The following is a 23,943-nucleotide window of genomic DNA, read 5'->3' as shown; positions in this document are numbered from 1 at the left end:
AGGGTTTTTCCTGCCTAAAGGTCCGTTCATACTACCACCGCATTTGCGATGCGTTGCGATGCGGTGCGTTGCCGCACTGCATCGTACTGCAAATACTGCATTGCGATATCGCAATGAAGTTAAATACATTTTAACTTGGAAATGCGACGAGTTGCGGCAAAAAGTAATCGATATATCGGCATCGCAAAGCAACGCATCGCAAATGCGGTGGTGAGTATGAACGGACCTTAAAACTAGTCATATTCACCTTGTACTTGTGCAGTTCTCGGACATTTTAAATACGTGCCTTTGCTGTAATTTAAAAGGCCCGCCTTTTTGCGTGATTTGGCAGTGTCCGTAGTCTATTGACTTTATACTAATGATGTTACGTAATTATGTGCGTGATCTAATTTTTATATGTGTTGTTTGAAAAAAACAATCCACATATGACGTCACAAGTCAACTCTTATTACATACTGACCCACCCTCGTAAAGTTTGATGTTGTTACACTCATTTTAAAGTAATTATATCTTAAAAAGACCTACCCATAGGAATATGATATTTATGCCGATCCAATCTGCATTCTGTTGTTTGCAATAGCCGACCATCAGACATAGATTTAAAAGCATGTCCAGATATCAGCGTTAATTACACGGTGAGCTTAAAACCGCCAAAATGCAGTCACAAAATATATAAGCGCACAAAAAGTATCGTTCTGGGTATTCGCCGTAGAAGTGATGTAATAATCGGATTAACTATCATAGCAATTGGTTAAAACAATTTTTGAATATATCGCGCTGCACTAGTATGTTTACGCGGTACCTCTGCATTGAAACATAGATGTAAAAGAGCAGGGATAAAGACCTGGATCGTAATTCTATAGAATATTCATATCATGCTGATTACTCGCACCTGTAAGATTAGTATCTTTAAAAAGAGCGGTATTGTATTCAATCTATGATTGTAGACATAACATACACAGAAGATGAGTACAACCTGCTTGTAGTGCAGGGAGATATATTCAAAAATTGTTTTACACTATTGCTATGTAGTTAATCCGATTATCACATCACTTCTGCAGCGAATTTTGATACCTCATTCCAGACGATGCCATTTTAGTTTCTTCCAATTTGCATAAATAAGAAAGTATTTCAAAATTGATAAAATTTATATTGACTTTCCTCTCGAAACACGCTAATTATGCACACGGTCAATAATGAACATGGCGAATGAGTGTTCATCTGTCACGCTATAATGAGCCCGTTGAGTGAGTGTTCATCTGTCACGCTATAATGAGCCCGTTAAAATCACCGTGAAGGAGGAAATACCCACATTTGTCACTTTTGAAATGCTCTATTTTTCCATTAAATTCGGTATAACTTGAGGGAAATAAATAAATCCTCTCTCTGAGACAGATGGCGCAGGATTGCGCTGCTGTGATGTTCACAAGAGCACAAACCATCTACTTCTATCAAAAGCCAAACGTGTTGCACCATTCACTCCGTGTGATGAAATATTCTTCACATCGTTTGTTAAAGATGTTGATAGACGTTCCCTTCCACGATGGCCTTCCACGGCTCCCTGCTTCTCAACTCCGCCATCCTTTCTTACAGTGTGGTCAAAGTAGCGCAATTTCCTCTCAATATATAATAACAAAATAAAATAATACACGTTCGCACTTAGCGGCTTCGTGGCTTCCCTTCTCCAGTTACCTGTACTTTATGTTTGCCCCTTAGTGAGCCCTTAACATCCTTATTCACAATCTTTGCTAAAAAAAGTAACACTCGTTGAGAGACACTGACAGCCATACACCAAATTTCAGGTCGTGACTGCGCAATTACATCTGAAGCACTCCGTAATGGCGGCGATGCAATGGCTTTTGCACCGAAGTGTATAATAGCACTCTAACACCGCCCAGCCAATGGACACTATATGTCACTGTCCTCGACCCAAGAAGGGAGACATTAGGTCTCATGACCAACTACCGGGGAATATCTCTCCTGTTTATTACAGCCAAAGTTTACATCCAGATCCTACTAAATGGAATCCGAGACCATGTAGATCCTAGTTAAGATTGGAAGGGGCCTTCTTTAGTAGAAAGTCTACAAGCATTATAAAAAGGAATGGAGCCAGAACATCACCCTGCAGAACTCCGGTGAAGACATCGAAAGGATCGGATATGTTGCCATCTACCATTACCGCACTTTTCGAGTTGCTTTATAGCGCGCTTATGGCGTTGACCATGCTTCTGTTATTTCATGTCGCCAGCACTAAGAACATAATCTTTCTGTTGATGGAATCATAATGCTTTTTCCAGGACCTGTGCTTAAAGTCTATGAATATTCGAAAACAACCACGATCTTTCTAAGAATGTGGATCTACTGGGCACTTGACAAAATCCAGCCTGGTTGTTTATCCTGGGGCACATCCTTCGTCTTCCGTAGGAGCCTGCTGGAAGATAATGCTCACTACATACCAACTCATGGTAAAAGAGGTATGTGACGTCCACGTACCTCTTATATAAAATATAGGCCTATTGAATGTGTGTATGGGTGATAATTCATTCAATCACATCAGATCGCAACACTTGCCAAAGATTGCTGTGCATGGAGAAATCGCGTGGTCGCCTGCTCCGCAGCCAAAGGATGTCGATAGTGATGAACGTACGAAACCAATTTAAAATGAAACGGAAGTTCTTCTAGAGGCTGACGGCATTGGCCGTATTTTAAGTTTGGTCTGTATCGGACTCGTCCCCCAGTAATGGATTCATAGAGATTATCCTTTCCTTTCAGCTTCCAGTATGCTTCCCTAAGAAAACCTTTATTGGTAATTTCCACACCATCCTCCCTTCCTTCCCTTGTATAAAAATGCCTTGTTTTTTATCTTCGGGTTTCTTTTTGGTTGGCTTCGAATCCATGCATTTACCCAGCTGTACCCGTCTGCTCTCCAATCATCTTTTTGTATTTCACTTCCCGGTTTATATAGATAAATATCCCCTGCCACGGGCCTAAACGGTATTGTGCTGGACTCTTTCCCTGATTCTAATAGATCGCAAGCAAAATCCAAAATGAGTGGGAAATTTCGTCCCGTAACACTCTTACCTTTGCCGTGATATCCATTTTGTCAAAAACAAAGTTAAGCGATGGCGCTATAACAAAAATAATGATATGCATCAATGATGGTTACGTGTGGCGGCGCTATCATAGAGCAAAAAACAAAGTCAAGCGATGGCGCTATAACAAAAATATTTCCATGCATCAAAGATGGCGGCCTATCAGATGATCCATGAGAGTGTCGGAAAATAAAAGGTCTGTGTCCGTGTCCGTGACGTGTGGTCTGTGTCTGTGTCCGTGGCGTTTGGTCCGTGTCCGTGCCGTATCCGTGTTTGAGTAACGACCAGAAACTCATACAATACATCTCATCTTGTCAAAACTAATTACATTTTTCTGACCTGATAGTTTCGATCATCTTGGGCGATGGCCATACCAACAGAGGGTGCACCAGCGCCCAGAAGTGGATCGTATACGTGACTAATGCAATTTGCCCCATTGTCTCTGTTGGTGTTCGGTGCTCTCTTCCTTATCCAGATTGCTTCTCTGATACGGCGGGCTCCCGAATTACATGCCTTCTCCACTTCTAGGTGCTAGTGCGCCCTCTGTTGGTGAGGCCATCGCCCAAGATGACCGAAACTATCAGGTCAGAAAAATGTAATTAGTTTTGACAAGATGAGATGTATTGTATGAGATGGCCATTGCCCAAGATGGTCGAAACTGTCAGGTCAACTTTTTACAATTATCTTGGCAAGATACAATTTTATAGTATGAAACGGAAATATGACACATGATAGACTCTGTGGGAGACATTACACGTTAAACGTTTTGAAGTTAGGCTCTTAACTACAATAAAGCACATATAAACACGAGTTATTGCTACTACTGCGTGAATTTATTTGTTCCCATTTGTCCAATTTAGAGTATTAACAAAATAATTATTATTAACCTATATTATAAGTCAAATAGTAACGGTGGAGTATTTTCTTACAAATTCATTACTTCGTTTGCAAGAACATAATTTTCTGATATTTACTTCGACTGGTTCCCGGCAAAAATATCGTGTCAGTTTGTCTTATCTCCTTTTCAAAAGGATACTTTTTTTCAAAAAATGTGAAATTCATTCTTCCAGAAAATAATATAAGGATAAATATATAACAAGTATAATTTTTCAGGTGACTAACTTTGGAATTAAAATTAGAATTTGTTTTAAGGATAAATATATATTTATATTTAATCAATATTACTCTGTAGTATAAAATATGATAGGATTTATTACCATACGAGTCGTAAAAATTATTTCTTAGCTGTTTTTTAAGTAACGATAATATATCCATGGAGGCTTTGGCACTTGATCATTTACGCCCCTCCCAGCAAACAAAAAACGTTTTCGACATTATTCGCAAAAGGGTTGCCTGAAAACGTTTAAATGCTGGGTTATATAAAAGGTATAAAACGTTTTCATAACATTCAAAAACACTTTTTGAAAACCTACTGCAAAATATTCTATCTTAATGTGTTGACCGAATATTTGCCAAAATATATTTTACAATAACATTTTTTTTCAACATGTTAAAAATGTTGTTATAGTATGTTTTTATACAAAACGATTTAAACACGTTTTCATAACCTTTATTTTTACCAAAAACAAAAACGTTTTGTGTTTGCTGGGATTATGCATATTCATTTTGCAAGGTAATCAAACAATAGCTCTGCAATGTGAAACTACGGGACAAATTTTTTTGTTTTACATTTGGGCTGGAGTTGTAGCATTTTTTTTCATAGTCTAGTATAGAGTTTCAATCAAACTTATTGTTTTACCAAAAACAAAAACGTTTTGTGTTTGCTGGGATTATGCATATTAATTTTGCAAGGTATAATCAAACAATAGCTCTGCAATGTGAAACTACGGGACAATTTGCTTTACATTTGTAGCATTTTTTTGTTTCATAGTCTAACATAGAGTTTCAATCAAACTTATTGTTCTATTTGAACTACGTTTCCTTAAGTTGTACGAAACAACTGCAAAAATGACAAACGGAATTAGGCCAAAAAAAAAATGTCTCAGAACTTGTGAAGATTTTTGAAATCCAATGTGGAATCTGGTTCCCCCTCCCCTACTCAAACTTTATGATTGAGATATTGAAATATCTTCACTAATTTAAAGTGTTAATCACACAATTCTTCCAACAAAATGAAAAAATTGGGAAAAATAAATTGTCAAATTTATTAAAATGAACAGGTACGACAAGTCTAAGACATACTATATTTTGCCTTATGCTAAAATGATATTTGATCTGAAAAATATTGTTATACCGTATATCAACACTCGCCAATGGTGTTGAATGTATCGAAGCACTTACTACTAATAATAATATTATTAAACCAAGTTTGTCATTGGTCGAATTCGAAACAAAATCATTGATTTCTACTAGAGATACTCGGCATTCTATCAGCATCATCGATGAGTAATTTTCAACTGACATTAAAACGTATCCGGAGCTTCGGTTCAAGTTTTCAATTGCAATACTATTGTACTATACGAACGTAGTTAACTTTAATAATCGAACGTGCTGCACGCATTACCAAGATTGTTAATAGTTATTAATAAAACATTGTCAAAGACGCTGTAGAACGTTACAAGACGCTGACGAACGTTACAAGACGCTGTCGAACGTTACAAGACACTGTCGAACGTTACAAGACACTGGCGAACGTTACAAGACGCTGTCGAACGTTAAAAGGCGCTGTCAAACGTTATAAGACGCTGTCAATTATTTATACGTTTTGATTTAAGTCAATTGTTGATATGTTAGGTTACACCAATGTTATTTGACATTATTCTGATACTAGGCTGTAATTGGTGTGATATTTTTGGGCTTGGCAGGCTGTTTTCCCTGCCCCATGCTCTTGATGATATTATCGAAATTATCCTGGTCGAAATACACTTTGGCAATGTGATTAAGAAGCTGGTCTACCTTATCTGTGAATATCTCCATGTCATCCTTAGCGGCATTCTTCCTGGCCTGTTCCTCATGGTCCTTAGGATTCAATGTGGCTGCTGCTTGTTGTATACCAATAAAAGCTTTGAAGCGAGTCATCATGAAGTCAACCATCTCGTAATCATTCGATTGTTGTGATACATCATGTTTGACAATCTGGAATGCTTCAGTTATGATGGTCAGGAACATGTTAATCAGGATGAATGTAATTGTACACATGAAGGCGAAGAATAACAGCGGTCCGAGAATCCTATCAGCTTCAACTAGTTCATAGAAAGCAAACTTGCCTAAGATTGCAGTGATGAGAGACTCCATGGTGTACGTAAAGTCAGAGTAGTTGAAGACTTGTGTTCCCAAGATTAGGTAGAACGCAACCGAGTATGCTAAGAATACGATAGCGAAGAACATACCGAACCAGATGAGATCATTGGCTGCATGACGAATTGTACCGGACAGGACTCCGATACGTTTGTTGAATCGCAGAAGCTTGATGAATTTTAATGTTGACATGAAGACAACCCAGCCAATCATGCATCCGAGCAACTCATTCCAGTAAGCCACGTACTGAAGCTTCACATAACCTCTTCCGCCATTCTTCTTGAAAGCGCTAATTAAGGTTTTGGTGGTGTAAAATCGGTAGAAATAAACAATAATTAAGCCTATCGAAAAGGCTATGATAACCCATTCGGCAAGATTCCAGAAGACTTTGGGATATTCGCGCTTTTGTTTTAGTATGGCTTTGATTTCTTTAACGATGAAGAAGACTATGAAGATCAAGAACCCGGCTTCACAGCAGATTTGGACCAGGGCAAAACCTTCATAGTAAGTCAGTAATCGTACGATATCTACCCTTGGATAAGGGAACCCGCCTCCTGATGGTAGGAACTCAACAACGAGGTTTACTACTGCAAACAAGTTGACTTGAGCGTTGTACGTAGAAAACTCGACGAAGACAGCTCTGGTGTATCTGCACGAAGAAATATATGTGGAAAAAATTAAAATGCAATGCTGGATTATTTGCGTTACGTTACACGTGTCGTACCTTATTGCTTAAGATTATTTCTCACCACACCGAAAAAAGGCTATGCCTAATAACTCATTGCAACAAAAGTGCCCCTAGTCTAGTTTAAGATTCCCATATGACTGTCAACATTTAACTATATACCAGGGATGGTATCTCGTGTAATATTATTCATTTATCTTACTATCTTGTACATACGGCCCCTTGTCTGACACGCAACAGGGGGGGGGGGGGGGTAATGGTCGTAATTGGAGGTTATTTCAGATCATCCCCAAGTCAACGAGGTTAAGGAATGTCCACTCATTGTTAATTGTTGGTTTACCCACCACTTGAACAAGATTTAGCCAAAGCAAACAAAGACTAGAGCTATTTACGAATTTTATACATAAGTAGAAGCTTATTATCCTCTTCAACAATAGGATTAATTACTGGTTTAAAATGTGTTTGACTGGCACTAGCAAAATGAGAAACATGTAACACCAACTTGAGGTACATATGAATACAACCTTTATGCACATTTTGCACTGTAACTCCTATCTTTTATTCTCTAAGTGAGCAATTAGTGGTTTTAGCTTAGATAGACTGACTGGAGTATACATGGCAGCATATGCAGATGTCTACTTGATTTTCGTACTTATTTTGAGGGAATACTTCTCTTTGTGGGTGTGCGTGTATGGGGTGGGGTGGGTGTGGTGGGGTCACAATGCTAGTACTAGGAAGGGTTACAGGTCGATAGAAGGGTCATTAGTCCCAATAAAAGTATTATAAACCCTAATCCTTAACCTACAACCTGAGGCACAACATCTAATTTGGTCCTATAGTACTATCGGTGTCCCGATAGATACCGATGGTTCTTTCTATCGTACCCTGAACATTTACAAAGTGCTTTTATTTTTCTAAAATGAAAATGGAAAACAATAACACTGTGCAAATGTTAATTGTTATACTCGAGTTTACGGTTCGCTATCTCTAAGGTTCGCTATCTCTAAGGTTCGCTATCTCTAAGGTTCGTTATCACTAATTACGAAAAAGGTTCGCTATACCTAAGGTTCGATATCACTAATTTTGAAAAAGGTTCCGTATTTCTAAGGTTCGATATCACTAATTTTAAATAAGGTTCGCTATCTCTAATTTTAAATAAGGTCCGCTATCACTAATTTATTGAAGGTTCTCTATCTCTAAGGTTCGCTATCACTAATTTAAAATAAGGTCCGCTATCTCTAATTTTAACAACCCCGGTATCCCTAAGGTTCGCTATCTCTAATTTTAAATAAGGTCCGCTATCTCTAAGGTTCGCCATCTCTAAGGTTCGCTACCTCTAAGGTTCGCTATCACTAATTTCAAATAAGGTTCGCTATCTCTAATTTTAAATAAGGTTCGCTATCTCTAATTTTAAATAAGGTTCGCTATCTCTAATTTCAAATAAGGTTCGCTATAGCGGTCCTTATTTAAAATTAGAGATAGCGGACCTTATTTGAAATTAGAGATAGCGGACCTTATTTAAAATTAGAGATAGTGGACCTTATTTAAGATTAGTGATAACGAACCTTAGGTATAGCGAACCTTAATCGAAATTAGTGATAACGAACCTTAGAGATAGCGAACCTTAATTAATTAGGGATAGCGAACCTGAAACAAAATTAGTGATAGCGAACCTTAGGTATAGCGGACTCTTATTGGAATTAGTGATAACGAACCTTAGAGATAGCGAACCTTCAATAAATTAGTGATAGCGGACCTTATTCAAAATTAGTGATAGCGAACCTTATTTTAAATTAGTGATAGCGAACCTTATTTATAATTAGTGATATCGAACCTTAGAACTAGCGAACCTTATTCTAAATTAGTGATATCGAACCTTAGAAGTAGCGGACCTTTTTTTAGGTATAGCGAACCCTTTTCACTATTAGAGATAGCGGGATTCTGATCTCCATAGACTTTACACGTTAGTGATAGCGAACCTTAGAGATAGCGAACCTTAGAGATAGCGGACCTTAGAGATAGCGGGATGTCACCATACTCGATACTATTTATTACATTACCAGGGTATGACAGAGAGAGTCATTGGTACCTCGTCGGGCACAGATAGTGCTATAGGACCAAATTTGATGTGGTACCTAAGCCCTAATCCAAACTCTAAAGCAAACTCTAACCCTAGCCCTATCCTAACTCTGACTCGTCTAATCCTAACTCTGACCCTATAGCATAAGCCTTTCCGTAATGTTAACCCTAACTGTAATCTAATCTAACCTAAAATTTCTTAATCCTCACTTTATCCATTTTTGGACTAACGACCCTTCGAACAAATGGACTGCTTCTGTTTATTTCGTAACAATACGGTACGGTAAGATCAATTATATTCCAGTGCTTCCTATGCCTACATTACCACAATGAGTAAAGCGTACCCCTGCTTTGGGCTATTATAGTTGTGATGGAAGATATGACCTTAATCTCCGACACAGATTTCAAATGGAGTCACCCATTTAGGCAACCCCATTTTAAATTCACACTCCCTGCATGGAAGATTAAGGTCATGTTTTCCACAGATGGATTATGTATCAACTGGAATAGCCCAATTATATACCTGTCTATCCATGCTTCTTTTTCAAGCTGTTGCATTTGATCTGCAATCGTATCCGGATTATTCAATTCTGACACATATCCCCCGCCTATGTAAACAGCATGCCTGCCGAAAAACGGATAGCCATCGAGTACGTCCCACGTAGTGTAGGTGTACTCTTTACGGAGACCGTCAGTGAGGTTGGTGGGAATCCAACCCGCTTCATAAGATCCTTCGTCTTCGTCAGACATTGAGTAACCAACGTTGCATTCACTGATGTAGTCTGCTCGTTCGAATTGTTCATGGATATTGCAAAGATCTAGCAGAAGATAGTAGTAATATAGATGGGAATGAGTAGGACGAATTCATCATGCACGGATGTTGGATGGCATGTAAAACTGTAGTCATTACTAAGTAAAGTTGAACAATGATGGCGCTATTTGTCTTAAATCTTGTTTGCATTTTTACAAGGGGAGACACTTGTATAATGGTATTAGAACAGGAGAACATATAAAACAAATAAAAAGCAAACAAAAGACTTCAAAAATGGCAATGAAAGTTTCAAAAATCCTTTATCACAAAAATTACCACAAAAGCAGAAAAATATATGTATATTAGTGTGATAGCTGTTGTTATTGTCCATGTCTAAAATTGAACATTATACCATGTTTTCATTAACATTCATTCGAATATAATTTGTTAGATAATAAAATAATGATCCCATCAACAACAAACTCGTATACAAAATCGGAAATTCAAAATTCCTGAAACAGCAGTTTCGTGGTGCACGTGGGGTCTAGCCTACGTGAAGGTTTGAACCAACTCTAAGGGGCATGCTATGGTCACATACCTGGGCGCACTCGAACTTGTCGCATCACAGGATAACCAACAATAAACGAATTTCGATCTCCGAAGAAGTTGTCCATATATTCCGGGTCATCACCATTATACCATTTGCCGGCATAAAGGCTCGGTACCAATCCAGTGTGTACCCATGCCCAATACTGTTCAATTGTTACAATCTGTAATAGATCGGTAAGATAGAAACAATATCAAAATAGTGACAACTAAACTACATACTGCAGTTACTGTCCATTTTCCTATACACAATACAGAGTGCTCTCACCATTGACGTGTGATCTCTACAACACGGTTGTTTGATGTGATCATTTATTAGTTTTTTAGACAAAACATCATGCACAACCCAATTTTTAGGCTTAAACAGCTTAAAGCGGTCAATATTAATGTATACAGATGCTTTTGAGTCATTTTCAACTTTAATTTCCCCTTATTTACAACATTATTCACTTTCACAGCATTTTTAAAGCTTTTTCGGATATAAAATGTATCTATTTATGACAAGATTGGTGGCGCTATTTAGATACTGGAAATTACTCTTTCAGGGTTTTAATAATAATAATTCCATTAATTTTTTGATGAAATATGTTTACCAAATTTCTTTGTTGCTTGTTTCACCTATTCCACCTGTTTAAATGGCAGTATTGATTACCTACCCCTTGCAAATTACGAAATATGATTTATGATAAATAGCGCCATCTATAGTTTGCATTTTCTTAATAATGAAGCCAATTCTATATACATCAAACAACCGTGACAAACAGTGTATGTTAGAGGTATAGGGCATTGCCTATGTGAAAACTAACCGGCCAATATTTTTTGTACTCTCTGAAATTCTAGAAAATATAGGTGTTTTTTTATAATTCCTAAATTTTTAGCTAATTTAGATGTTTGGAAATATGCCTGCAAAATTCCCTGTGTAAATCGAATGCAACTTTTAGTGACTATCACTCATTTTGTGGACCGCTCTCTTCCGAATGGCATTAAAACTAAACCACTTGACGGATATTTTTTGTACTTGCTGTCAATCAAGAAAAATGTATACATTACATGTAGGCTAAAAACTGAGTAGGTGGGGCATCTGCAAATGGTCGTACCTCCCTGATATGTAAATGACAGATAACAGCAAAAACAACTCCCAAATCTGTCCATTTGGTCAGTGGAGAGAGTCAGGGGATTTCAAGTCCGTCCTACACCAAAACATGATCTTGTTATGACAATTTGATTGATAAGGTCGTGTGTAAAATCTTGTTAGCTCCAATTTGATACCAAATTTGCTACCAAACACTGATAAACTGCTCAAATAAAGAAAGTCCGCAGTCATGTAACCCGTCCTACACCAGAACCTGATCTTGTTATGACAATTAGATTGATACGGTCGTGTGCAGAATCTTGTTAGCCCCAATTTGATACCAAATTTGCTACCAAACACTCAAAAGTGACAAAGATTGATACCAGTTTATGGCATTTGGTGCATTTTCAAAAGTTGCAAATCAAAACGAAGCACGCGGTCGAAATTGCTTAGCGTGGCAATATGGTCAAGCTTGCTTGCCCACGATGGCCCCTGTCGACTATCCCAAGTGCGCGCTTTATTCAATTGTTAATTTAAAACGCATGGATTGCTACAGTGCTTTACTGATGAATACTAGGGCACGATGCGATCGATATGACCCAGCCGTTGTTTCGGGCTATGTCAATGGTCGCGCTCTGCCATTCACCTTTACAGTCCGCGTGATTCGTTTTTAATTTGCAACTTTTGAAAATGCACCAAATTTCATATACTGGTATCAATCTCTCTGAATTTAGAGTTTTCGGTAGCAAATTTGGTATCAAATTGCAGCTAACAAGATTCTGCACACGACCTTTTCAATCACATTGTCATAACAAGATCAGGTTTTGGTGTAGGACGGGTTACATGACTGCGGACTTTCTTTATTTGAGGTGTTTATTTGTAAGTTGCAAATTAAAAACGGACCACGCGGACCTGTAGAGGTGAATGCAGAACGCGACCATTGACATAGCCCGAAACAACCGCTAGGTCATATCGATCGCATCGTGCCCTAGTATTCACCAGTAATGCATTGTAACACACGACCTTATCATTCAAATCGTCATAACAAGATAAGGTTTTGGTGTAGGATGGGTTACATAAGTGCGGACTTTCTTTATGTGAGTAGTTTAGCTTTAAGTGCAGTCCAGGTGCCAACGATGGAACAGTGGCGTAGCCAGGATTTTGGAACCGAGGGGCACAACTTGTAAATGTACCGACGGAAATATTTTTTGCCGTCGGAAGTTGTGATCTTGACCCAAATTTTGTTTGCATGGTTTGAAAAAGTGAAGAGCAAAAAAACCCAAAACAAAACAAAAAAAAAAAAAAAAAAATAAAATAAAAAGGCGGTACTAACATAAAAACACACTATTTTTATGTAAAATTCAATTTCATTCAATTTTTTTAAATAATTCTCCCCTTTTTTCTGTCACCCTGGGTATAAAATAGTCTATTGTTAACCCAATTTGTTTTTGCACTCAACGTCTTCAGTTTACCGACGGCCTTACATGAACCGACCCCCCTGGCTACGCTACTGCGATGGAACATATAGTAATTCATACCTTACTATAATCAATCTAAGACCGAATTAAAATGACTAGTTTGCGTCTGACGTTAATACGCGTCAGGACAAAGGCGCGTCTTGATTGGTTGTTGACTTGCAGTAGTACACCATTTTCGGCCTGGTTGACAGGTCGTCATCATCTAATCACTGTTATTGTCTTCAACGGCTGTGCAAAGTCATCGCAGGCTCTATATTAGAAACTGTTTTCCTTGCATAGGCCAAAGTGTCACTTTTACAATTTTATAGGGGGGGAGTGGTCCATATACACTCATCCACCCAATATTGACACCTGTATGTATTATAGTAACCTCATATTTGACCATTTTAGCCTTAAGGGAGGTGTTATGAGCGTGAACCTGGTTTGGATGCAGAGGGAGTGTGCCTGTAACAGACACAGCCACCAGAAAAGGACCAGCTCAGATCGCGCGCCAAATCAGTTTGCAGTCCAGAAATTTCATGTTTTTCTCAGCCTTGCAAAAAATAGGCAGAGGTGGGAATCGAACCCGGGACCTCGGTGTTGTAAAACCTACTTCGTTACCACTGAGCCAACTGACAATCAGCTATGAGAAGTTTGATAGTAATCCTTGATATTGCTGAATAGAATAAATCAATACTGATAGGTCTATTTATCTAATGTACGATGCTATTCAAATTGGCCTATAAACTAGGAATATAATGTGAAATGACTATCAATCGATCAATCAATCAAGTTGTCAAGTTATCAACAATCAATAATAAACCGACGTAGGCCTATCATGGAATATTACTAACTAGGCCTACTAACTAATATACCAAATAAATAAAATAAATAAATAAGTCAGTAAATAAATAAATAGGCATAGGCCTAAATAAATAAATAAATACATAATGCAGAATGCAGTTAGTATTTTAGTTGCAAAATTCCAAACATTCTATTCACACATTCTATTATAATTTTCTGCTATACACGCAAAGGACCTGTGCCTTTCATACTGCAGTTACTGTCCGTTTTCCTATACACAATACACAGTGCTCTTTCCCATTGACGCGTGACCTTTACAAATAGCCCTACGTTAACAGTATGGGGATATGACTAGTTAACGTCGCTGTGTGAAAAATAACCGGCCAATATTAAAAGTACTCTTCTAAAGTTCTAGAAAATATAGTTTTTAACATGTCCTAAATTTTTAGCTAATTTAGATGTTTGGAAATATTCGTACTTTGGTGTTTTAGTTAATGTTGTAGGTAATAGTACATTGCCTAGTTATCGTCGCTGTGTGAAAAATAACCGGCCAATATTAAAAGTACTCTTCTAAAATTCTAGACAATATAGTTTTGTAACATGTCCTAAATTTTTAGCTAATTTAGGTGTTTGGAGAGGGTCGTACTTTTGTGTTTTAGGAAGGACATGTAAACGACAGATAACACCAAAAATATGAAGAAATTATTTCCAAACCGTGTTAAGTCAAAAATCATTATGTTGCTCATTTTCAAGAATGCTGGTTTACAAAAGCACGCCATTGTCTGATTTCGTGAACAAAGCCACACATAACATTGTTTCCTTTCGTTTCCTTTATAATCGGTTACCCAACTGAAGCTATGAATACCAGCTTTATTGCGATATCGCACATGAAAACAGTCACTTGTGCACAACCAGAGAAGATCCGATTTAATCAGTTGAGCTGTTTCAATGAGTGTTATCTTGGTTTAATAGCTTTTAATGGGGTTAAGTCCTGCAAAGGTCGAGATGAATTCTACTGTAGACATGACTGCATCATGTAATATGTCCGCGCCTAATCAATAATGAGTCTTTCACCATGCTCACACACCATGTTAAACTATTGTATCCCTGCAAGTATTATATACTGACCAAGTCCTAACACCTCAATGAAATGGATGCTATAACGTACCCAATCAAGCGAACATATCAAGGTCATATCAGGGCGTTATACAAAGAATGGTCAAAGGTCAACGTTTCCAAAGAAGTATAGTAATAGATGTAGACACAAGCTTTCGTGCGGGAAACATAAACACGTAGTCGTCAGTCGTGTGGTTTTTATGAGATTTGATACGGCGCTGAAGTCTATTGGCTGTCCCAAAATCAGTACCAGACCCGGTTTCCAGACGGCAATGTGTGTGTTGTTACAAGGAATGCAAACTCATTTTATCAATGAGTGAACCACAGAGAGGAATACGACATCTATCGTGAGCCAATCTGCATTCTGTTGCCTGCAAAAGCCGACGATCAGGTAAAAATTCTAAAAGCAGCGTGACTAGATATTTGCGTTAATTTCATGATACGTGTAAAACGCATTGAAAACGCCAAATTGCAGTCATAAAATATATAATATTAGTAAATCACCCAATCGAATGTTAACGTAGGTATGTGGAAAAGAACTGCAATAACAATAACAAACTATGTGCCCAAAGAGTTGTCTTTGGCATGTCGCTTTTTTTAAATATGACCAAAAATATCAAATTTTGGAAAAACGCCCCAAAATTTAAAACAAACACGAACCTTCCAAAATAAATATATATTAGCACTCGGCGGCCCAGTCACTACCTGCCGCTGTGATTTGGGGTAACTCATTGCTTCCCCTCTCCAGATACCGGAACTTCAAGGTCGCTCATACCCCAGCCCTTAAAAGTGCCAATTTTGTGTGCTTCGCGCGATTTTAGTCCACTTTTGCATCATACTTCACCAGTTTAGCTTCAATATGCCAAAATGTTTCGCGCTCTCTCGCATTTGTACCATAAACTTATTTTGTTGCCAAAAGGTGCTGCATTCACTATACTTCAAGGATTTTTTTGATTTGTCAAAAAATCTATACCACTGACAACTTTGTTTCTAGAGGTCGCATTGGGTTAAATACAGTGTCATAATGTGCAGGATGAGACTTGTTTAAATTATGATTTCGGATGTGTTCGGATAGTTTCTGAGCGAACTATATCTGCATTACCATACCTTATCGAAAGTGCGAGATCCATCTCCTCCAACCAATGTATTCGCGTATTGTTCCTTCATGACATTTGCATATGGATCTTGGGTGCCATAACTAATCATCATTAAGATCCACAAGAATATAATGTACAGGATGATCTCACGAATGATGGCGTACATTGCAAGTTCTTTAATACGCTTTTCACGTATGCGTGCAATGCGGTCTGGGTCTGGCGGTATGTATGCGATCTTGCGTCTCACTGGGGCATCTGTGGAGGATGTGGAATCACATAGATGGATATGAAAGAGTAAAGTATTAAACTAGGCAACGGTGGAGTTAATTTAATTGCATCAAAATCAAGACAACTAAAGTAAGGGTAGTGTATCAGAAATTTCCGTACACTCGACATGTAAGCGTGTATAGAAAAATCAGTGGAAAGTCCTATTTAAAAAAAAAATGGAAAAAACCTTATTTGTAATACTCCCATTTAGGAACCAATAAAGAGTTATGTCTGATATAACCCAGCAAACGTACACGTTTTGGACATCATTCACAAATGGTTAGAAAAGGTTGCCAGAAAACGTTTAAATGTCGGGTTATATAAAGGATATATAAAGGATATAAAATGTTTTCATAACATTCAAAAATATTTGTTAATAACCTACTGCAAATATTAAATGTTGACAAAATATTTGGCAAAAAATGTTTGCAAAGAATATTTTACAATAACATTTTAAAACATTTAAAAATATTTAAAACATTAAAATATTGTCGTAGTGTGTTTTCATACAAGACGTTTTAAAACGTTTTATTGACCTTTATATAACCCGACATTTAATGTTATTAAAACATTTTTATCTAAACATGCTAAACCAAAGCCCAAAATATAACCCGTTTAAAACGTTTTAAAAACGTGTTTGTGTTCGCTGGATATTAAATTAAGAATGTGGTCTAAATGGGTCTCCCTATACATGGCGTAAGACAATGCGAGGATCGCAAATACAGAATTGACCTTTTCGGTAAATCCCATAAGCCTTTGCGAGACACCTGCGATGTCGTCATTTGACGTCAGTACAGTATGCGTCAGGCCGATGCGCACATCGTTTAGTGAACATCGTTACTGCGCATTGCAAGTCGACGTGACGTCAAATGACGACATCTCGGGTATACTCGAAGAGGCTTATGGGATTTATCGAAAAGGTCAATTACGTGACAGAGAATATAATTATATAAATGGATAACCAAAATATTTGAAAATTATATACTTATGTGCTTTTTTAGTGAAGGCCTATTCATGGTAATAAAATTGATAATAATAATTAAAAATTAAAAACCGGTGGTGTATTGCGCTTACGATTTCCAGTCGCGAGCCATTACTTTGGTTAAACTCAAGTAACTCGGTTCACCTGACGTACCATCGCGCTCACGATTTCCAGTCGAGAGCCATTACTTTGTTTAAAACTCAAGTAACTCGGTTCACCTGACATACCAGCGCGCTCACGATTTCCAGTCGAGAGCCATTACTTTGGTTAAAATTGAAGTAACTCGGTTTACCTGACATGCCATGTAACCATTCCTCATCCTTTCCAAGCTCAAAGTCCTCTTCGTCGTCTTCCATGTCATCATCTTCATCTGCATTTGGTGTCTTGATGACGAGTGCTATGAATATAGCCATTGCAATAACCTAGCACAGAGTGATAACCAGACTTAGTAATTATAACTACCGAACCGAATGTAATACGAAACCTAACTCCTAACAGTACAATTAGTATTAAGCTTTCACACCTTGACAACATAGTGCAATATTCTTTTATCTCTTTACATTTTGAAAAATAAAGGAATCATTCACGACGTTGTCAGCGTAATTAAAGTTTATGGGCAAAAGTGAATGATCTAATTGTGTTATTCATCGAATGTATTAAATGCATATTAGTTTACTGCGCGGGATTGACTGTAATGCTGGGTTATACTCCAATCGCCAGTACTGAGCGATTCCCCGGCAATTCAGGAAAGGGCAATTCAGTTGTCAAAAATCAATTGCTCATCTCTGCGGAGTATAAAACCTCGATTAGCTCCGCGGTAGATCGATGTAGCTTTGTAGATTAGCAGAGAGAACACTCATTTAAAAGTTTGTTTATTACACATACTTAGTAGGGTTAGTTAGCTACACTGTAAAAATATGTTGCAATATACTAAGTATTCTGCTTTTTTATTTTAAAGTAAACATCGTTGTGGGATATTTTTTATTTACTCAGTCAGATTTTTTATTGATGTGGGTCAATTTTCATTTTGTTTTGGTGGTATGCCTACTTTCAGGCCCGGAATCTCAGGGATAAAATTACCCATATCCGTCCGCTCTTTTTCTACAACTAACTGTTTGCACATTAGAATGGCATAAGAAAGATTGAATGTATTAGGTTAGTTAGTCAAAGAGCATAATATTTCTTTTCCACAAAATGTTATATTAGTTTTCACTGTCATGTATGTCTCCGTTTAATTTTGGCCCGAACAGATGTGTTGGCCCGAACAGGTAACCTTCACGTACCTTCGTTACAATATGGCGGCTAAAACTTAAATGTTATGAATTATTGCCCCTCAAATTACGTAGTTGCTTTTAAATTATACTAACACATTGGTTGGCTTTAAATTGTGCCATTTAGGCTGCATGATATGTTTAAGGTATCTTTTCACATGCTGAATTTACAGCTGATATTATCAAAAGTTTTGTTTGATTCATGACACCCGCCTTTATTAAACATTAGTATCATCACACTCATAACAGTAAAACGTATCTAAACATCTAAAAAAAAGTAACTAACCCCCTTAAATAATGACCATTATTCAAAAACGGGCAATTATATTACAAATCTGTAAAATGCATGGGAAGCAAAATTTATTTCTGCGCATTTTGACACCTCATTTGTAGCAATTGTCTAAATATTGACGTCACAGTGTACATTTAAATCAATGTAACCCAAGATTTAAAAGTTGTAGTAAATTCTATTGATTTGTATTCAGTATAATGGAAGGAAATCTGTGTAATGATATCTGAGTGTTTTTGTATTGCTGTAAGTGCAACTTTCAAATCTGGACATCACCACATTAAATTGACCGGTGTTTTATTGTTTTCTGGGCTATTGTATCAAACATGTCAAATGAGGTGTCAAAATGTGCAGAAATAAATGCTGCTTCCAACGCATTTTACAGATTTGTAATATATATACAATAGCCCGTTTTTGAATAATGGCCATTAGTTAAGGGGGTTAGTTACTTTTTTTGAGATGTTTAGATGGGTAAATGATTTAGACTGAAGAAATATTTTCAGAAATAAAAATAAAGCCTACTTTGATTGGTTGCGTAAAGAGAATGCCAGTAATCGTCGTGACTACGAATGACGCCAACCATTCCGACGTAGTCTCATTCCCAAATTGAATTCCGTAGAAGATAGTGAAAGTAGTCGCCATCATAGTGACTAGTATAACTACAATCCACGCAATAATGGTCGTCCACCAGGGGCATGTCTTACTGGCCTTTTTCTTCTTATTCTTCTGCCGAGGTTGATCATATGTTGTATTTACCACTGGTCTTTCATCACCTTCGGGGTCGGTAATCAATCTGGATTCCGAACGGGGACTCGAACCTGCATAGTCCGATCTTTCTTCGATCTGAATGGCACTGGCAGATACCTTGTATGTAAGAGGAAAAACACAAGTGAGTTTAAGCACTCCTAAACAGGTTCCACAGTTATACAGTTGCTCACGATTCTTCTGAAGGATCTTTATTATACTACTTTTACGGAAGATTCAAAAAGAATTTAAGAAAATGTAGTATTAATGGTAAGAAAGCATTTGTCTTTGCTTTTGAGAAAATTGTTGATCAAAATCTGCTGTTGGTTCAAGAATAACATGAAAATAATGCATTAATTACCGGACGCACATCGTTTTTCTTCACATACGCCCTACTGCGGTCCTTGCCAAGTCTGATTTGCTTGGGTTGTTCCTTCTTTGCTGCCTCGATCCTTGAGACCCGCTTCTTTCTTGGGCGTGCTTTACGGAATAGCTGCACTACAAGCAACGACACCGGGAACACGATGATAGCAGACTGCACTCCAATGCTCACCTGCGTGAAGAGATAAAGCATACCTGTTAGGCAACCTAACCAACATACTGGGTGTCCCCGAAAGAACTGTATCGTCGGAAACAATTAAACATAACTATAACTGGTATGGTTTAGGAATATATCAGGTATCATATACTTTTTGAATTTTTACAATTGACCACTCTGTTTTTGAAATACAAGAATTTTACGAAACTACCTCATTTTCAATCCGTTCCGCGAAGTCAAATATCTATCAATGACATTAGACGCCTCATGCAATGATGATGCGCAGTGATTAGCACTCCGAATACAGATCATCGGTTGATATTTGAATCCATGGAAAGGTTTGAAAATGAGGGAGTTTCGCAAAAACATATTTTGGCAAAAAGTGACAGACATGTATTTGCCTGGTTTACTCCTTATTTCATACCTATTAAAATCATACCAAACATGCTATTGTTAGGATGGCTCCTTTGGTCTTCAAAATTCAATATTTCCTCCAGAATTTCTTTTGATTTCTATTGAATTCAGTGACGCAGCTATATACAGGCGCAGTACCCTAATCAATGTACATAGAGCACAACCACCGCTCCCCTAGTTTTGTAAGGGGTTTATTATTTTTGATAACTTGTTGACCATGGTGATAAAAGATATCGGCGTGATGACCTTGATAACTTACCTGAGCAGGAGAGAGGCTAAATGGCCCAATGCTTAGCGCATTGGATGCAGGGGCCGGTGGGACGACCTTGTAGTACATGATGTTCACAAGCATTTCCAGCCATAACAGCATCATGCAACAGGCGGCACGCTGGCAACGAGTAAAACGGCTTCCTGCAGGGCGAGCGAAGATGGAAAACCAGATGTGGCCGTCGTTGAGGTTCTTTCGCGTATGGCCGTAGAATACATGATCAAAACTCTGCATTTGTTCTTTGCCAGCAACAGCAATTAAGCGATCAGCCTGAAAAATAAGCATAAAAACCGAATTAACTTGGTGTCCCTGAAAGAACTGTATCGTCGAAAACTTAATTGTTTGGGTATTTTAACGCCACGACCTAATATAATTGAATAACTGGTGTGGTTGTGGAATAAATCTGCTATAACATATTTTTTGAATTTTGACAATTGATCACACCGTTCTTATAATATATGAAATTTACGAAATCCCCGCATTTAAAAACCTTTCGACAGATTCAAATATCAATCTTTATTCGGAGTGCTAATCATGGCGCATCTTCAGCGCACGAGGCATCTATTGTCATTGATAGATATTTGACTCCGTGGCACGGATTGAAAATGAGGTAGTTTCGTAAAATTCTTTTATTTCAAAAATAGAGGGGTCAATTGTAAAAATTTATTTATTTAGTTGTTTGGTTAATGCGTTAAAATACCCCAAAATCAGTTCCCGACGATACAGTTCTTTCAGGGACATCCGAAAGAAAAGAACGACTTACGAAATAATCTTCAGAATGTCTGACACTAGTTGCTGTAGGTTTAAATTAGCCCACGAACCCGGTTTACAGAGGCGGATTTAAGGAAAAGGGCCCTGTCAGCAAAATATCCTGGGGGCCCAATAGTAACAGTTGAAATCAGGAGTCTGCCTGAATTTTTGACGGGAGGAGGGCAAGAAAAATATTTGACCAGTGATCATTAGTTCGGATCAATGATCAATCATTTGGTTAATTTTGCGAAAATTTGCAATTTTACACTATTCTATACCCAAATCGAGGGTTTTTTTCCCGGTATTTTGATCCATCTATAACGAGTTTTTGGTGTTTTTTTTCAGGCAACAGAGGAGCTGCCCTAGCACTCATATTTATGATTTAGGCCTACATAGGCCTAAAGAAAGGATGGAATTATAAATCTTATTTTTAAGATTCATGTTCAAGTTCGATATGGAAAAAAAGGAAATTCCAAGGGGACGTCTCGCAGATCTACTCACCGAATGGCTTCACTGAGCGAAGCGCGCGGAAATTTGGCATTTTAATACTATAAATGAGCCAAAATGGGGTTCATTTGGTCTATTAAGGAAAATGTAAATCGTAAATTTTGTCAGAACATTTCTGTCGACTGAGCGAGAGGGACTGACTCGCTACCCTGCCCCATGCAGCGCGGAGTTACTGTTTTGGGAGCCTTGGGCCAGGCCAAAATTCGGAGGCCCCCAATCTCACCGTGAGGAAGGCATATACACTCAAGAAGCCAAGTTTTGATTTATAAATAAAGGGGCATACTACTATAAGATCGACAGTGGCGGAGACGAGCATGATTTATTCTGATTTGAGACATTTGCGCGCGAAGCGCGCGAAAAAAATTCAGACAATTTATGCCCCCTCAAAAAGGTGTTCGCGCGCGAAAAATGATATATTTCTGACAATTTAAGTTCAAAATAAAGCTGAATGTTGCTGTGTACAGAGCCAGTGCGCGCGAAGCGCGTGCAAATTTTAGCAATTTTACCATAATTTGGTCTAAAACATGGAGTTTTGGGCCTAAAAAAGAACATATACAGGGCAATTTTTGGGGCCCCAAATTGGGGGCCATGTGCCCTGACCCAATGGTAAATCTGGCCCTGGCCCCATGGCTAAATATTAAAACAAAGGGCGAAGTGGGCCTATGATATTTCACCTTTGGAGCTCATGTAACCGTGAATAGTTTTTGAAAAACGACTGGTCCTTTGTATTGACATTTGGGCCCCGCAAACTCTTGATCTCGGATAGGCCTATCATATCTGGGCCAAAATTGACAATTCATATTGTAGTTTTAGAGTCAACTTTAATGATACCCTTATATCTAACAATCGTGGCGCCCATACTTGATGACCTACTTGTATTTTGAGAATGTATACATTGCTCTAGGATTATCAGTGTACTAATTCGTAGTCCTGATTCTATAGAAATTGCATTCCCAAATACTAAATTTTGGGTCCAGGGGCCCTTGACCTTTGACCTCTTCCTGGGGGAAACGGGCAAAATTAAACTTTTTAAGAATCATAGATGCGGGCATGAATAGAATGTCCTTTTGCATGATGGGCTTATAACCTTTTCATTACTATTCTACCCACCGCACCTTTGAAATTTACAGAAAAAATTACAGGAAAAAAAAAAAAAAAAAAAAGCAGGGGGGCCCTTTGGCCAAAATAGCAGGGGGCCTTGTCAGCAACTGCTGACTTGCTGACAGCTTAAATCCGCCACTGCTTATACTGTTGTCGTCAATGGCAAGCTAGAATAAGGTTTCGTAATGGAAAATTTAAACTTTGTGTCTAGGTTATAGTCTGTATTAAAATTCACTAATTATGTACCTCGCCATCGCCTTCAACCAATGAGAACCAGTTATTGACGATGAAATAAAATCGCTCCCTCGTCTGAAGATCTCTAATTGCTATGTACTGCAAGTACCAGCTCTGGTTCGGTCCGACGCCAGAATTGTCATGCCATAGACGCATGTAATTCAAGGTACCAAGCGGTCTGAAAATTAAAGATTGGAAACGTAATTAGGCTAGAATGAAATCTTATTGAAAAAAACAAAAACAAAAAAAGAAAAAACTGAAAGTTTCCATGTACTTCATTCCTAATACAGACACCTAAAATACAGTTTCAGGTCAATTTTTAGGTCGTATTAATAAAAAATCATATACCAGGCAGTACCTAAGCATATCACCTCTACCTCTCAAAATTGAACCATTGTATTGGATTAGTAGGTTTTTCTGTACCTCATTCCATAGCATCTAAGATCTATAAGACCGTAAAATATTAAAATAACTCATCCCACAAAATAGCAAAGATAGTGCCCCTAATATAACATATCTTCATCTCAGCATTGGACCACCAATTTTATTTGCAAAGGTCAG

General features: G+C 37.8%; 1 protein-coding gene across 2 annotated transcripts in view; it reads right to left on the bottom strand.

Moving 5' to 3' along the window:
- Positions 1 to 4,963: 4,963 nt before the first annotated feature.
- LOC140164736 (polycystin-1-like) overlaps positions 4,964 to 23,943 on the bottom strand; it is a 65,705-nt gene continuing 46,725 nt past the window's right edge. Inside the window, exons 30-38 of one of the 2 annotated variants that reach the window (XM_072188090.1) lie at positions 23,395 to 23,560; positions 20,782 to 21,060; positions 19,932 to 20,123; positions 19,349 to 19,690; positions 17,559 to 17,688; positions 16,028 to 16,272; positions 10,464 to 10,635; positions 9,638 to 9,932; positions 4,964 to 6,999 (exon numbers count right to left, since the gene is read on the bottom strand). In XM_072188090.1, the coding sequence (XP_072044191.1) occupies positions 5,880 to 6,999; positions 9,638 to 9,932; positions 10,464 to 10,635; positions 16,028 to 16,272; positions 17,559 to 17,688; positions 19,349 to 19,690; positions 19,932 to 20,123; positions 20,782 to 21,060; positions 23,395 to 23,560 (2,941 nt within the window). In that variant the 3' untranslated portion in view covers positions 4,964 to 5,879. The remainder of the gene's footprint in view (positions 7,000 to 9,637; positions 9,933 to 10,463; positions 10,636 to 16,027; positions 16,273 to 17,558; positions 17,689 to 19,348; positions 19,691 to 19,931; positions 20,124 to 20,781; positions 21,061 to 23,394; positions 23,561 to 23,943) is intronic. The other variant, XM_072188092.1, reaches the window with a different exon arrangement.

The sequence above is a fragment of the Amphiura filiformis genome, chromosome 11, assembly GCF_039555335.1.
Source record: "Amphiura filiformis chromosome 11, Afil_fr2py, whole genome shotgun sequence".
NCBI lineage: Eukaryota > Metazoa > Echinodermata > Ophiuroidea > Amphilepidida > Amphiuridae > Amphiura > Amphiura filiformis.
This window is presented reverse-complemented; position numbering and strand designations above follow the sequence as displayed.